The sequence below is a fragment of the Achroia grisella genome, unplaced genomic scaffold (assembly GCF_030625045.1).
Source record: "Achroia grisella isolate CSIRO2021 unplaced genomic scaffold, CSIRO_AGI_Agris_v1 utg782, whole genome shotgun sequence".
Lineage (NCBI taxonomy): Eukaryota > Metazoa > Arthropoda > Insecta > Lepidoptera > Pyralidae > Achroia > Achroia grisella.
The window spans coordinates 2,614,948-2,632,047 of NW_026713022.1; the positions used below are offsets into that span (position 1 = coordinate 2,614,948).

At 33.7% G+C, this 17,100-nt stretch overlaps 1 protein-coding gene across 1 annotated transcript; it reads left to right on the forward strand.

The window, feature by feature from the left end:
• Positions 1–213: 213 nt before the first annotated feature.
• LOC131851322 (sialin) lies at positions 214–14,603 on the forward strand. The gene is made up of 12 exons (XM_059201811.1): positions 214–286; positions 5,534–5,659; positions 6,114–6,211; positions 6,893–6,983; positions 8,016–8,164; positions 9,129–9,276; positions 10,137–10,303; positions 11,464–11,613; positions 11,935–12,067; positions 12,828–12,983; positions 13,827–13,912; positions 14,421–14,603. Exons 1-12 carry the CDS (start codon positions 253–255, stop codon positions 14,601–14,603), a joined length of 1,521 nt encoding a protein of 506 aa, XP_059057794.1. The 5' UTR covers positions 214–252.
• The last annotated feature ends 2,497 nt before the right edge of the window (positions 14,604–17,100 follow it).

Genomic DNA, 17,100 nt, shown 5'->3' on the forward strand with positions numbered 1-17,100 from the left:
GATAAGGTAATGTGAAACTTTGAATTTGGACTTACTGTTCACATATATCTACGATTTCGCCATGCGAGCAGCGTCCTATACAAATATACCTACAGTCAGTCGATGACTTATTGAATACGAACTTTGAATCGGAAAGCACGTATATATAAATTGAGAGTGATTTTTTAATATTCTTGTAAATTAAAAAAATAAGAAGTGAAATATAAGTGAAAATTATTTATTTATAACACTTTATATTTAATAATCAGAATAATGGATGTCCCAGCAAGGGGGAATATATTAGGACGTGAGTAAAAAAATATACTTCTTATTTAAAATAATAAACAATTGTCACAAAATATTAAACAATTGTGATGTAAATCCTAATTAAATTAGATTTACCAAACCAAAAAAAAAACGAAAAGAGTGGAGTAAAATAAATGTGCAAGTAAAACAATTTTTAAAAACGGAAATATTTAAATACATTTTAAAGAATAAGTTATATAGCTATGTAGATTTAGATATCCTATTTGTGTACTGATCTTCTGTTTTGATAAGTTCAGTAACGCGAAAGTAGGTAAAAACCTATTAATTTTATTTACTTAATATAAATAATTAATAGTCATAAATTTGATTTGGCAACTGAATATAGTTCAATATATTTTCATACTGATCACTAAGGCCATGACCGCAAGCTTTCCTGTTTTTTTTATATATACTACCTACAACGAAGGGTACATAACCAGGAATACGTTTAGCCAAATGATAAGCGATCGACATATACATATTGTAATTGTATTAAAAAAAAGATATTATTTAAATATTTTAAAATTAGTTTTAATTGGTATATTTATTATCTCTCTTAGAGATAAGTCCACCTTTGCTCACTTTGTATATATTTAAGATAATTTAAACTAATACCCATCACTAAAGCTTAGAATATTTATATATAAATATTTATACTCGTGTTCAAGCCCCAAAAAATAGGCTTAAACTCATTTAGGAAAAAATTTTACAGCTTGTACTTAGCAAGCTTATAGCAAGCACGAGATTTTAAATAAAAATATAATAATTTTTAATTATTAATTTCAGTTCAGTTGTAGGTATTGAAATAATATTATATAATAAAGAGGATGATTTATATTTGATTAACGAAGACTATGGTTTTTACAACAATAGTATTAACTTAGTAAAAAGCAGGGATGTTAAGGAGTTCCGTAACCGTAACCGAAATTATCCGGATGATCCGAAATATTTTAATATCCGCACCCGATATAAAAATCATATATTAGAAACCTATCCGTATCCGAATTTCATATCCATAATATCCCTGGTAAAATGTATACGTGTATCATTATATACCTTCACGGCTGTAATCCCAGATGGGATAGTTAGAGGCGTTGTTATCTATGAACGCTGATAATCGAACGGCGCGTCCGCCTGCACTAGCCGTTTACGCTGGTGGGCCACCAATGGAGGGTGATAAGGTGAACATGAGGTCAGGTCTGTCAGTTCATCGTGACGTCGCAACGTCATGATAAACTTAACGCATGACATGTTCATATTTCGGTAGATATATATGTAAAGCTTGTGTCTCGATGCGCTAACTGTCCTGACGTCCTGATCATCATATTCTCCTCCACTGGTGCCCCGCATAACCCGTTAATATAGGCGGGCGCACTCCATTAACATCTATTAATATATAGAAAAAAGCATACACGCTCTCTCACTTCCTGTTAGTAATGTTTTTATTCTTTGGTCTCAATTCTGAAAATAAGAACTTTTTTTGTGGTGCACAAGGTGCCCTCACGGTCAAGTCTTGATGCATTAGCCACTATGGGCTAAGTAACCTGACTAAAACTAAACTAAAAGTCATGATCTTCCATTACACTTTACGCCCGCCATCGAATGCTCTTGCAACAGGCGGGTGCACCATTCCATCATTGTCCATAGAATAGAAAGTCTCAACCTGAGAGTAGTTTCGCAAGCTGTGGTCGTGTCATGACCACTGTCGCGTATGCCACATAGCACATACACCTTTCCGTTCTTCATGCTCGCTTCACGCTCATGACTGAGAGAGATGCCGTTATTGTAAAAGAACATTTTATATTATAAGTAATGTGTTTCGTAAGGGGGTATTATATTTTTAAAGAATCAAATAGAATAGAATATAATTTTATTGATTCTTCTTGACACAAGAATTATGAAAAAAAATACAAAGAACAATTTACACATATTAAAAAATTGAGTCAATGTGGACCACAATTCAGCAAATTGGTGTAGACATAGTTATCTGTCCTGATTTTCAATTCACAAATAATATTTCAAGCATGGAATAATTTATTTCAAGACTAGCTATGTATACTTATTTTGACAATAAATCTATAAAAATAAATAAAATTGAAGTGTCTGTTTGTAATTTCAAATTAACAGCTTTTCACTAAATGCTAAAACTAAATATACGGTACTAACACCGAACAATTTCGTTAATAAATAGTCTGTTTATTCTTACTAATCTGAACCGGCCGGACCGATTTTATGTGACCATCACCAACCCCAATTTTTTAATAGCGATTTTAATTATATTTGGCAAAACAACGTTTGCCGGTACAGCTAGTATTATATATACATATTTAAGAAGGATCGTTGACGCGTGCTACAATAGTAGTTGTGTATTTATTTACTCTACTGTGATTGGTGGACACCCGGTGTCGGATAAAAAAGTCCGTCTTTATAATGTTATCAGTATTTTTGTAAAAAAAAAGAAATATGTTATCTTTACCCTATAAATCAGGAGATTGACGTCACGTAGGGCCTAAGGGCTTCTACATACTGCTTTTTTTGGAAAGTACATATAGAAAGCTAATTTTTACGCACAGGTTTGTAATGATACCATATTATTTAGGTACATTGCATTCGTGTGCCGTCAGCATTATTTCAAAACGCATTATTAAGTCATTACTAAAATTAGTTCATGTTATCCCTGAGTATTTGAACCGGCTCGAAGGACCATTTGGATTTACGGTTTTGTTACACAGAGCCTTACCCATTGTGAGGCTCCGGGCGGCAGGTCCTTGCGAGGCCCTTTGTCTTTCGTCAAAAGTATGTGATGCGATTTAGTTGATTTCAACGCTATTCGATACTATATATATGGATGAGGATTCGATACTATCTTCCAATGCTATTCTATACGTATGGACGAGGACTCGTCCTCAGTGATTTTATACAATGAACATTCGCGTAATTTTTTAGTATTTAAAATGTGTAATAAAACAGGTAAAAATAGATATTATCCCATGATTCAAGAAAACTTTTTGTTATGTTACATTTTTTTATTTGTATATTTTAGTGTTGATAATTTTGTTCATTTGTGGTTAAATGCTTAAATAGGAAAGTTTTTGCAACTTACCATTAGGCAAACTTTCATTCACTGGTTGTTTAAAATTTACTTTGCACCCCCTAAGGTTGGCGGCCTGGTTACACATTTAATTTAATATATTAATAATTAAAAAGTCAAAAGATTACACAGTAAAATACAAATTTTATTGATGGTAATCAAATCAAAATATTATTATGTGTAATTATTCATGTAGGTCTATTACTGACTCTTATGATATGTCAAAACTACCGTAAGTGCTTTTGAGCTGTGAAGAACTGACAAGAAATTCAACTTGTATTCATTTTAAATATTGTTTACAATAATACAGATTCATTTTTAAATTCAAATTTGAGAGAATAGTTAATTAATGGTAAAATAGTAGATGAACACAGCCGGTATATTTGAAGACCAAACGATATTTATTTATTTATTTATTTATAGACGACAAATATAATTAAGCAACTTATTTACCATTCGAAATATTAAAAAAAAACTATACTTTACTTTATAAAAAAAAAATTATAAAAAAAGGACCTTAAATTATACTATACTTATTTTTCCATATCTGTGCATGGACCCTAACGCCCATTCAGGTGTCAGAAGGTAGTTGGTTATCATTTTATTCAAATACAGTAACTTATTTAACAAACATCCACAACGCGTGTTCAAATGTTCAAGAAGTATTATAGATCAAATCATTCATCTATCAAGGTCCAAATTGTTGTAATATAGGTCACTAGAAAAGGGTTCTATTTTGAGATTTCTATACAGTTACGGGTTTTTAACCACCTATATTAGTTTATTAATCTGTTACCTTTTGGAATAAAACAAACACAAAATTTTAAGGGAAACTTACCACGATAAAATTGCCGAAGCCGTTAATTAGCACGCAAATACATAGACAAACATACAAAAATTCTGACATTCATAATAAATAATAAAGTAATGTGGATGCATAGTTTTATGACATATAAGGCAAATCAATCTGTATGTTATTGTTAAGTTTTGAAAAAGTTATATGATGATATACTACTATAGATATATTTGTAGTATATTATAGGTATATATATATATATATATATATATATATATATATATATATATATATATATATACATTGATGTATTATATCACATGAACAGTCACATGTTAAATGTGTAGGTAAATTATAATTTGAGTAACTATAAGGTCCCGATAATAATATTGTGATAATATTAAATGTAAGTTTTATCTCAGGTCACCCACGATACGCTCTGGGAGTTGAAATGTTATAATATTTACGTATATAAACATTTTGATTTTAAATGTACTAATATATATTCATTTTTATATTATATAATCTGATGTTTGCTTGTTTGATACGATAAGCCACTAATCTCTGTTCTACCAGATGGATATGAAAAAATCTTACTATATTTTATACTTTACTAGCTGTTATAAGTTGTTTCGCTTGTTTTTTTTTTAATAAACGATAGTTTATGAGTTTAAGGTAGTCTTGTCAAGATTCGGTGGTGAACATACAGACCGTATATATTATATTAGTATAAATCGCTTGAGGAAGATTAGGCAAATAGCATATAACATCAAGCTTAAGTTAAGCAAAGAGATAAAAGTGAGAAACGTAAAAGAAATAGATAATATCCTGGTTGGCCGATTTAGAAGAACATGGCCAGTTATATCTCTATCAACTATGGCCACGCAGATAATGCTGCGGGTTGAAACTAGCTCTTAATATTAGTAAGAACTACCTACTAGATTTTACTAAACATATTATCTATTTGGTACATAATGATGTTTGGTCATGATCGAGCGTGTAAGCTTTTTCGCTTATTGTGGATTTGTATAATTTAAACATATAAAAATAATAGCTTTGGCGCAAATACATTTTTTACGGGATGATATTAGAGTTATGCTCCCTTCTGCGCTAACGGTTTTCGCTGGCTGAGCACCAGTGGAGGATGATAAAATGAGCATGAAGTCAGGTCAGTTAGCCCATAATGACAAATTCATCAGGATTTTATCATGATGGTTTCCAGGGGGAACCGCGTGGAGGTCAAAATGATGTGGTACATTGCTAGCAATGAGGTTATTAATCCACTAATAATCCCCTCGCCCCCGGTGCAAATACACTAAAACCACAAGTGGAGACGGTAAAACAAAATTTACTATTTACAGGTTTCGTACCGGCTCGATACATCCTTGCTATTCTTGGGTCTATTGGCATGGCTATAGTTTATGGCCTGAAGGTGAATCTATCAGTAGCAATGGTGGGTATGCTGAACAACACCGCCATTAGGAGAGGTATATAATTATTTACTTATTAACGGTACAGTTACATTTTGCCCTTAAAAAATACGGTGAAACCCTGCTCTCTAAATAGGAAAATCTTGTACTTTAGGATAAGCAGTGTTCATTCCCTACAACTTTACAGTGATAAAGAAAATATTATATTATAGTGTATATTGTTAACCAGTAGATATTAATTAATTGTATATTGTATACTTATATAATGTTATATTTAATTATTATTATGGAAATATAGAAAGATTTAAAATAAATACTAGAATAAGGGCACAATCAGTTCTTCTCTTTCATTATGAGTTATATTTATTTGCCTTTTTATAAAAATAAGGTCATGAAATTATAATAAACATATTTACATATAAGTCCTTATGCTATATAAGTTGTGCGAAACTATGTTACTATATTACTTTTCATCACTAAAACATCATTTACTCGTTTTATTTTAATACAGATGTAATTGTCAATTCGGCCGATAATAATAACCAGACATATAGTGATAGCAGTGAAATTGAATGCAAGGGTAGTGCCTCTGGAGGAAATGTTACAATGGTGAGTGAAAGTGATTTTGATCCACAAACTAATAAATCTTTAATAGTCCTATATAATAGTAATGAATCCAATATAGGAAGAAATAGTATTGATTAAAAAATAATACTTAATATTTTGTAAATGATGATGTGTGAAATGTTGTGTTGCAGAGATAGATAGAATTAGCTGGAAGGATAGAATATTTCTTACTTTATCCTTCCAGCTAATGCTTAAGAAGTGTCCCAAAATGTTAAAGAGAAAAGATAGATCGATAACGATAGATAGATAGTGTTATTTGCGGATGATACTTCGTGAGTATTTAAAATTGGTCGCCAAAGTAATCAATTAGACGATAGAAATTATGCTAACTCTGCTATATTAAATTGGTTCACATGTAATAATCTATTATTGAACTCCAATAAAACTAAGTGTATTAAATTCACGCATCCTAATGTAACACAAGTAAATACGCAGCTATTGCTTAATGTTGAAATAATAAATTTTGTTAATGATACAGTTTTTTTAGGAATAACAGTGGACTCGAAGTTACAATACTTTTTGACAGGTAGCTGATGTAATAAGGAGTAACTTAGGCTACTTTTTTTTGTATCTTATATTTTAGAACAATAAATTTGAATTCCACGCGGACGAGCTTGTTGCGGGAACAGCTAGTACTTAATATTTATAGTAATATTATTTCAGGACCAAGATGGCCCTTTCACATGGACGCCGGGAGAGCAAGGCATCGTCCTAAGTTGTTATTTCTGGGGATATTTCGTATCACAGCTGCCAGGTGAGGGATACAGAAATAAGTTATGTTATTATGTACCTAATTGCGGACCTGGCACACCTCAGATTAGAAGAGCAGCGCCACCTACCGTATCCAATTACGTTCTTAAACCATCAAGTAACCTATTGAATACACACACAACTTCATCCAAATCAGTCCAGTCATGTGACAAACACTTAGTACATCTAGCTACCCACATGTATTGTATATATCAACCTTCCTCTCGAATCACTCTATCTATTTAAAAAACCGCTTCAAAATCCATTGCGTATATTTAAGATTTAAGCATACATAGGGAGGGACAGACCGCGAGAGCGACTTTGTTTTAAACTATGTAATATACAATTTATTTTTTGCGTATATTGTATTCTATGAGTACATGGATTACTCCTAACCATAATATATGTCAGAGTTAAATTCAAAATAATTTATCCATATAGGTTTATATGACACCATTTTACCGCTTATGCACGACAGTGTTCCGTTCCCTGCCGTTGCGTCCGTTTTTAACATTTGAAGTTTTTTAGGATTCCAAATGAATTACTGGTTAACGAACTACCTGCCCCGGCTTCGCACTGGTGTACATGAATTATACGTATAAACCTACCTCTTGAATAACTCTATCTATTGCTAAAAACTGTATTAAAGTCGGTTGCGTAGTTCAAAAGATAAAGCGATAAACACCGGAAGCGACTTCATTTTATACTAGCTGTACCCGCGACTTCGTCCGCGTGGAATTTAATTTTACTTTTCTAAAATAAAAGTAGCCTAAATTACTCCTACCTGCTAATAAAAGTCCCATCAAAATAGGTCTGGCCATTTCTAAGATTAGCCGGACAAACAGACAGACAGAGAGACAAAAATTGACAAAAAAATGTTATTTTGGTGTATATACCGTATTTATATTTATATGCATGTAGTAAAAAACGGTTATTTTAATATTACAAACAGACACTACAATTTTATTTAGTTGTACATATTATGTAAAGATGCTGCTAGAAGTTTTTCTATTAAGGCTGGCTATACTGTTTGTAGGTGGTAGGGTAGCGGAGTTATTCTCAGCTAAATGGGTGATGTTCTTCAGCGTGACAATCAACGTGGTTTGCACCCTACTAACCCCCGTGATGGCACAGGCTCATTACGCTGCCGTGGTTGTGATGCGGGTTGGCGAAGGAATTGGTGGAGTATGTATACTTTTTTGATTAACTTTATATCGACCCCTAGGGGTCTGTGACAAACTGCAAGGGGTCTACGACAGCGGTCATCTTGTTGTTTTTAACACTTAAATTTACTTCAGTTAGAAATTTACATAAAATCAACCAGGTAAGAATGGGGGGTCTACCCAAAACAGAAAAATATGGCAAGGGGTCTACGACACAAAAAAGTTTAGGAACCTCTGATGTAAAGTAACAACAAAATTATTTAAAAGAGCAACATGCAAGTTTCTTGCTCATTCTTCTTGTGATGAGACAGCTTTCAAATCAAAAAAGAAAATATGATGACTATTCAAAAGTGCTTCAATATAAATTTACTTGAATAAATTATTTTCCATTATATTCTATTTGATCACGTTTATAATACTGGAATGGCAATCAAAGAGACGGTCCCCCGTGATGGTACGTGGCAAATGTGGCTTATATACCTACATAAACAGTACAATGGACATGTCATGAAAGATACCCGAGAAACCTTGTATGTATATCTATATCTAAACGAATGAGAAAGCATTTTTTTCCTTGTAATGGTTAAATTAGATAAAAAGCTTCGATCTGAAATATTTAAGACCTAACGGCCTCAGTGGTCTAGCGGTTTATGACATCGCTTGACTTCGTCTTGGGTTCGATTCCGATTCCAAATTCCAGTTGTATTCATGAATGTGTTGTTTGTATCGGTTTTCGTGTTTCCGATGTATATTATGTATGTATTTACAAACAAGAAATATTAATCGTCTAGTACCTATAATAGAAGCTATGCTGTTACCTTTCTATCAAAAACTATTGAACAGATCTTGATGAAAATTTATAGTATTAGAATGACAGACAATGACAGGCCATGTAGGCATGGCCGTAAATTTCATGCGATTGAAACCGCGAGCACTGCTAGTTATTTCCTAAACATTTTTATACAAATTTTAATAATTGTATTTAGGGTGTAACATTTCCATCGATGCACGTATTGCTATCCAAATGGGCACCACCAGCCGAGCGCAGCGTGATGTCGGCTCTGGTATACGCGGGAACTTCCCTCGGGACCGTCATATCAATACTCATGGCTGGAGTATTGACCGCTAATGTTGGTAAGTCAAAGAACCTTTCCTAAGGCTGCATGTCTCCGACCCCTCTCCATACATAACGTGTTACTATGAAAATTATCTACAAGCAAGAACTAATTACACACGATGATAATTTGTCTATAAGACTACAATCAATTAACATCAAATAAACTCGATTTTCATCAAAAACATGGCCGTTCTTTGAATTTTCATACGAATGAGCCATAGGTAATATAAAAAATATCTCCCACTCTCTCGATTTTTTATACGAATACTAATATAAAAAATCAAGGACCGTATAAAAATTTGAAAATTTATGCATAACATTTCAATTATAATGAATTTTTAAAATAGCAAAAAAAACCTTTTTATATACTGTTATAACAGAGAAACCTGAAACTTAAATTTTACGGCAAAATTTCAATTAAAGTATAATGTATAATGCTATCGCGCTTGAGTGAGGGGAGACGCAATGTTTCTGGATAGAGATAGAACAAATACTAAAGAACCTACATTATAATTTTATTGCGTGGACAGTCCTCTTAACATCATAATAACTATGATCTATGGGGAATTCAGGGTCATTGTCAAATGTCGTCGTCGAGAACGCAACACTTGATTATGCATCTGGAGGGAAAAGGGATTAATGAACTCATTACTAGCAATGTACCCTGTCAGATGGACTACCATGGAACCTTCTGGAAACATACTAGGTAATTCATGGTGAATTTAACAATCGCAGGGTAACAAACTAACACCAGAGACCAGTCTATTATCATTCATTAAAAAAACCTGGAAGCGCATGAAACCAATTCTAAGAATTAGGTACCCATTAAGTAAAAATGTAAACCAGTGAAAATGACCAGATTTTTGTTATTCTATAGGATGGGAGAGCGTTTTCTACGTAATGGGCGGACTGTCATGTGTATGGTGTGTATTATGGATATTCCTGGTGCAAGACTCGCCTCAGCAGCAGCCTCTGATCAGTGCCGAGGAGCGGGAGATGATCATCAACTCGCTAGGGGGGAAGGGAGCCGGTCATGGCCATAAAGTGAGTATGACGACCATGGACGTAGCTGCTATGGGCTCAGGGTGAGGCAGCAGTCTAAAATATTACATAAATAGCAAAATACCCGCGGTCTTACCCCGATTATATACACCCTATAGCACCCTCTATCTGTTATATTATTTGTTGTGTCGACTGTTGAGTATCAATGTTCTTACAGGTATTAAGTATTGTAGTTAGTACTTCGATAATTTATTATTTAGGTTCAGTTAGGTACCTCAGAGGTCAGAGTAGGGCCCTGCCCCACCTTGGCTGCGCTCATGATGACGAATTTCTTTATAACTTTTTCACCATTGTAAAATGTTTCACAATTTAAGTCGACATAAAATATATTAAAGTTGTTTTATTTTGTCGTGTATATTTTTAGTACAAGCAATTTTAGATTTTATTCTTATTTTTTTCCCCAAACATGTTCCTGCTCCCTGCTGCTTCCATTGCCTACTCTTTCCATCATTCGTTATCGCCCCGAAAATACCCAAATATGGCGCGATTATCTTAATTCTGGCATCACTGTTATTACCTGTGATTATGAGCAGTGAACATTAAATACAATGGTGATAGTGATACTTAAATGAGTGTGAAGTACTTTTTAGAACAGTTCATTAGTGCCCACTTTCGGATAGTTCCAAACGACTTACAAATGGATAAACAAAGCAAACGCGTATTTAGGTTTATCTAAATAAGACAATGAGTCTCACCATTAATATTATTACCGGTGTTAAAACAGAAAATATTATAGATATTTTAGGAGAAATTACATTAAAAAGTAAATCCCATTATATAACTTTTATACCTAAAGTTTGTTACTACGTAATATTATTATTTACTAAGTAGCTAATCATTCTCCATAGTGACATTAAAATCAATATGTGTGTGATTGTACGCACGGTACAAGCATTTGTTTGTATTGGTCTGGGAGTTTTCTATGTGCATTATGTATATAGTATTAAGCTATATATTTATATTAGTTGTCTAGTACCACTAGTTCTGTTTAGCTTGAGACTAGATGGCGCTATGGGATGTGTCTAGGGATATTATTATAATTAAAAAAACACTTTACTAAAAAATCTTCCCTCCCCCAACAAAAAATGGTAGATATTTGTATTTCGCGATGCATACTTAACATTGTGTATTCATTATTACAGAAGTTACCAGTGCCATGGCGTGCAGTACTCAAGTCCCCTGCATTCCTGAGCATCCTAGTAGCTCACGCGTGCTCCAACTGGGGCTGGTATATGTTACTGATAGAGTTACCGTTTTATATGCAACAAGTTCTTAAGTTCAATATGACTGAGGTAAGTCTTAATAAGTCTTAACCCTACACAATTCACACAGCGTCATATAGTCCCATGCTAAGGAGAGCTTGTGTTGTGGGTACTAGATAACTGATATGAATACTTAGATATTTTTTTTAATGCTTACATATATTTAAGATTCGTCATGCGATTTCATGGCCGTGTCTTGTTCTTAATATAGCAATTGTGCCGCAATTCTTAATATAGTTTCTAGAGTTTACAGCTTACCCTCAAGTGGACGGTCAGAAAGTCTGCCATTCAAATTACACAAGAATAAACACAAAGTTCATATTGGTAATATTTAATGGTCTTTTGTCGTAGAACGCAGTGACCACGTCCCTCCCGTTCCTTTCTCTATGGATCTTCAGCATGTGCTTAAGTCGTACCCTGGATTGGCTTAGCAGCAATTCATACATCACGACCACGATCGCTCGAAAAATAGCCACTTTATTTGGTAAGAATTGTTTCAAATTCATTGATCCAATGTTTGATAGTAATTGTAAAGGTGTTACAATTTGAATGGGAAATTAAATCCCAATGATGACAAATGATCGTCATCTAGACTATATAGGTAGGTACATAATTTTTTTTATACCATAAGAGAATTGCAGCTTACCTGATGGTAAATGAGTACCGCCGTCCATGAGCAACCATGACACCTCGGGTTTTGCAAGTGCATTGCCAGTCTTTTGAGAAGGAATAAGCTCTGTTCTTGAAGGTTTCATACTATATTAAAACCTTCGAGAACAAGGGTTTGGAAATACCATTGCAACAGGTGATTCTACACCAAAGTAACAAAAATATATTATGGTCATAAAAATATCATTTAATCTAAAACTATCTTTTTGTCCGTTTGGTTAAGATGCAAAGATAATCTGAGATACGGATTACTGACACTTATAGAAAGGTATCCGCTACTTCTTTTCTTCAATAGATGGATAAATAGATAAGATGAACATGAAGTCATGTCAGTTAGCCTGTCGTGGCAAAATCACCATGAATGAATCACTATAGTTTTCAGGAGGTTCTGCGAGACCGTCTGGTCGTAAATTGCTTGATTAGATCCACTCGTTCTCATTACTAACACTCCCCTCCCCTTAACTTTTGTTGTACATCATTCGAATCGGTTTAAACAAAATAGTCTAATCCAACTACCACACGTACGAAGTTTGCGGGTTCAACTAGTAGTATAACAGAATGATGTCACGCCCCAGCGTCTGCCGTGCCTGCTGCCTGCTTGCTGGCGGTGTGCTACATCGGCTGCAACCGCGCAGCTGCCGTCGCCCTCATGGCGGTCGCAGTTACCTGCATCGGCGGAATGTTTTGCGGATTCCTATCCAATCACATCGACATAGCGCCCAATTTCGCTGGTAATATGCAATTTTTTTATGTTTTACTTTTTAGTTACTATAATATAAAATAGGATCACTAACCCTTCCAGGCTTTGCAAAGATGCATCGGAAATCTTTGAATTTCTCGGGCTTGTTCTATATTATAACACGCTTGTATGATACATATAAACGTTCCTTTTAAATCACTATATTTATTGCTGAGAATTGCATTAAAATCCGTTGCGTAATTTAAAAGTTATAAGCGAACAGCCGCATGGATTATGTTATGTACTATGTAAAGATAATGGCCTCCGTTTTGGAGGAGTATCGTTACAGAGTGCAAATCTCATCGTTTCGTGCTTCGCACTCCGCTCAATTAATATTACAGTATATGTATCACAGATAACGTAATATTACATAATATATATAGTATGTTGGAATATTTTCTATTCATACTTAACACACAATATTGCGCATTCAACCGGGCGCCTGCGCGCGCCCGGGCGCTCCACACCGGCGCCCCCGGGCGCCCCTCCGATCGATCCCCCGTCCAATTCAAACGGGGATAGCAATTACGACGCGACGGCCTGAGCCGAGGTTCGAACCCCTAGTGGTGCCCTCAGACTAGTCGTTTCCGTCAAGCAGGAGTTGGCCTTCAGCCGCTCCATAAGTCCTTCCGCGAGTTTGAAGTGCCATCTGCACTCGCCCCCTAATGTCCGGTGAAGCTGTAAAGGCCAGCTACGGCCAACAGCATTAGAGTAGTCCGAAAAAAAAAGATTCATACAATGTAGTTTTTATAATAGTTTGTGGTTAAGCAAGTTAGCAATTAATTGATAATTATATATTTAATAATTGCCCTTTTATAGCTTAATTGTTTTCCAGGCACCCTGATGGCTTTAACCAACACCATAGCCACCATTCCTGGCATTGTCGTGCCGATATTTGTGGGAGCATTAACTCAGAAGAATGTAAGTACCCAATGGTTAAAAAAACGCTATTATATTTTTAAAATCAGAGGTAAACTCTGTACAAAGACGTCTCATTTATTTCTGTCGACAAGCAACTTGCTTTGTAAGCTGTGATTCGGTTGAAGGTGAGATATGTCAGTAATATTACATGGGAACAAAAAATGGCATTTTAGCCCTACCACAGGTTTACCACAGGCGTCACATGATGACGTATTTGCTGTTCGTGAATGTAGGCTACCGTTACCACCTACCACTTAGTGACCGTCAGCTTGTTTTATTATTTCAGTTATATAAAAATCTTGCTGATCTATGCAACTTCGTTTGCATCACGCTTGAATGGCTTAACAGTTATCATTATATTTCGTCCAATTTACATATTTTTTTAAATTCTATGTCAATATGTTATTCTGACTTATAAGCTATATATATTGCTGTAAAGTTTCATCAAAATAAGGCGGTGTTTAATAACTAATATAGAAACTACAATTTGTTTATATTTATTCACTAGCAAACGATTTCTTCATGGCGTACAATATTCTACGTGACCATAGCACTGTACATCATCGAGATAGTGGTATACACGCTGTGGGGATCCGGTGAGGAGCAGCCCTGGAATAAGGTCCAGGAGAGAAGTGACAGCACTGAGACCAAGCCTCTCAATACTACTGACAAAAAGAGTACTGTTCAATAGATGCAACGACTATTATTATTATTAATCGAGCGCAAAGAGGCGTTTTAGCTGTCGATTATTTTATACGAATCGTCACAGCTGAAGTACTGAGGGGTCATACATAAATTACGTCACGTTGAGGAGGATACTATCGAAGTGTGACATTTGTGACAATGGGAGGGAGTAGTCCAAATTTCGTTATGTCGCATTTCAATTTTTTTTTATTTATTACAATTTATTGCACCAGCAAAGGAGGACATGGACAAAATTATTGTCTAAATGTATCGAAGTAATTTTTAATGGATAATAATTTAATGGTGGTAAGTTGTGTAAACGCTGGCCATAAGGTCAGGTCTACTAGCCCGTCGTGGTAAATTCACCAGAAGTTTATCATGATGGTTTACTGATGGAACAGTGTCAACCTGACAGGGGACGATGCTAGCAACGCTAAAAAATATTCCCTTTTCCCTAGTAGTTTATTGAAAAATTCATCAGTCACCAGGGGAAGGGAGTCCAAAAAATGTGACCAACTGTGGCGTGAACAAGGGGAGGGGCCTTTAAAAAAACCTTGCATTCGTATGACATAATTTATAAATGGACCCTTACATTCAAATATGTAATGCACGTTAAACTGATGAAGACTCAATGATATGACTGTTTTATGACATGTATTGAATAAATGTTTCTCAATTGTGATAAGAAAATGTTTGTATAATATAATTTTGAAATAAAAAAAATTCTCATTTCTGAGAAGTCTAGTGTTTAATAGAAATATTTTGCATTTATTTTATATTTATTGTTTTTTTTTATATTATTGCAAATATAATTTTATGACGCACAGCAGTAGGTCATCGCTATTGCGCAGTACCTACTTTCGTTCGTTTTAATGTTTTGTTATATATAAAACAATATATGAACGATATTTTAATGTTCATCACACATATTGTGGATATTGATTGTGGTTAAATTATTTGTTATGTTTTATTTATATTCCTTCAGCTAGATCCATTCATTGAACAATATATATATAAAATTCTCGTGTCACAATGTTAGTACCATACCATGCCATACTCCTCCCAAACGGCTTGATCGATTTTTATGAAATTTTATATGCATATTCAAAAGGTCTGAGAATCGGCTACTATCTATTTTTCATACCCCTAAATATTTTATTTTTATTTTTTCGATATATTTTATTTTCATTATATTATTATTTAGGATTGAAAACACATACAACCCTAAATTTTCACCCTTCTAGCATTAGCCCCTATTTTTAATAGCGATTTTAATTTATATGGCAAAACAACGTGCCGGGACAGCTAATTTAATAAAAAAATAACTAAACACAAAGCAGTATTTTGGGCAAACCTAGGTAGTACTTATTATGCCACAGCCTTTAAGCTAGGAGGTAACTCTAACTACTACCTAACTGTAACTGTAGTCAAAGATTTAGTTTCTTAGTTATGAAGATAAATTCCGTGTTAATATCATATAGTGGTCTATAGTAAATGCAGCTAAGAAATTTTCAAGCAACTTTCCAGAACGCAGCCATTGTACTATTAAATTAGTCGGAGAAAGCCCAAAACTATTATACTTTTGAGTATTTGTTGACAATTTTAAAATCATGTATCTGAAAAGTAAAAAGAAGTCCAAATAGGTATTTGCGTGTTTTCGTGCAATGTGTATTTACTGTACCCATAATAGGTAGGTACCTATTTATATAAGAATAAAAAATATGTTTATTTTTATACCCTATCAACAGCCTAATTTTTTATAATCCAATATTAGTTAATTACGTAACAAATATTTATGGGACCAGTCATTACAGGTAACTATATCTTTGTTTAACAAATGCACCAACAAAGTATTCCATTATTGAGGTATACAGTTTGTTTTTTATTTTTAGATATACAAAACGATTTTGATTACGGATAAATAAGTGCTATTTATCATAATTACACATTTAGCGTTAGCTTGGTATAAAACAACAGACTTTTATAACAGCAATTTATATAATGTATATTGATATAAAAAATCTATGAAGTAAATAAAATAGTAGAGTAAATGCGTGTATTTATGCGTGTTAATTGTCATTGTAATGAGTGTGTTTATTTAAATTACCTCGGATTCATTATTGTGATGCATTTGTTACGGTCCTAGAGGAAAACTCACGATGGTTTGGTATATTATTATAATAGTATATCTATTATAATAATATGTATACTTACTATAATTATATACTTAGTCTATTAATAAATACCCAGGAAATGTATTTATTGAAATTATCAAATTGAATATGTATAAGTCATAATTTTAGTAACATATATATATATATATATATGTAAATACACTATAAATAATTAAAAAATGCATACATTTCTTGTACTTACGTTACTAGTTCAATAAAATAGTTACTGGAATTCTTGTCTATTTGTCTGTACGTTTGTTCAGAATAATCACAGAAAATTCATCTGATTTGAATCCAATTTTCACTGATAACTACATATATAAAAGCTAA

Coding starts and splice junctions, on each gene's coding strand:
- LOC131851322 (XM_059201811.1), top strand. CDS start 253: ATGGATGTCCCAGCAAGGGGGAATATATTAGGAC. Junction 6,984..8,015: donor TTTCGTATCACAGCTGCCAG/GTGAGGGATACA, acceptor TACTGTTTGTAG/GTGGTAGGGTAGCGGAGTTA. Junction 12,984..13,826: donor CATAGCGCCCAATTTCGCTG/GTAATATGCAAT, acceptor ATTGTTTTCCAG/GCACCCTGATGGCTTTAACC.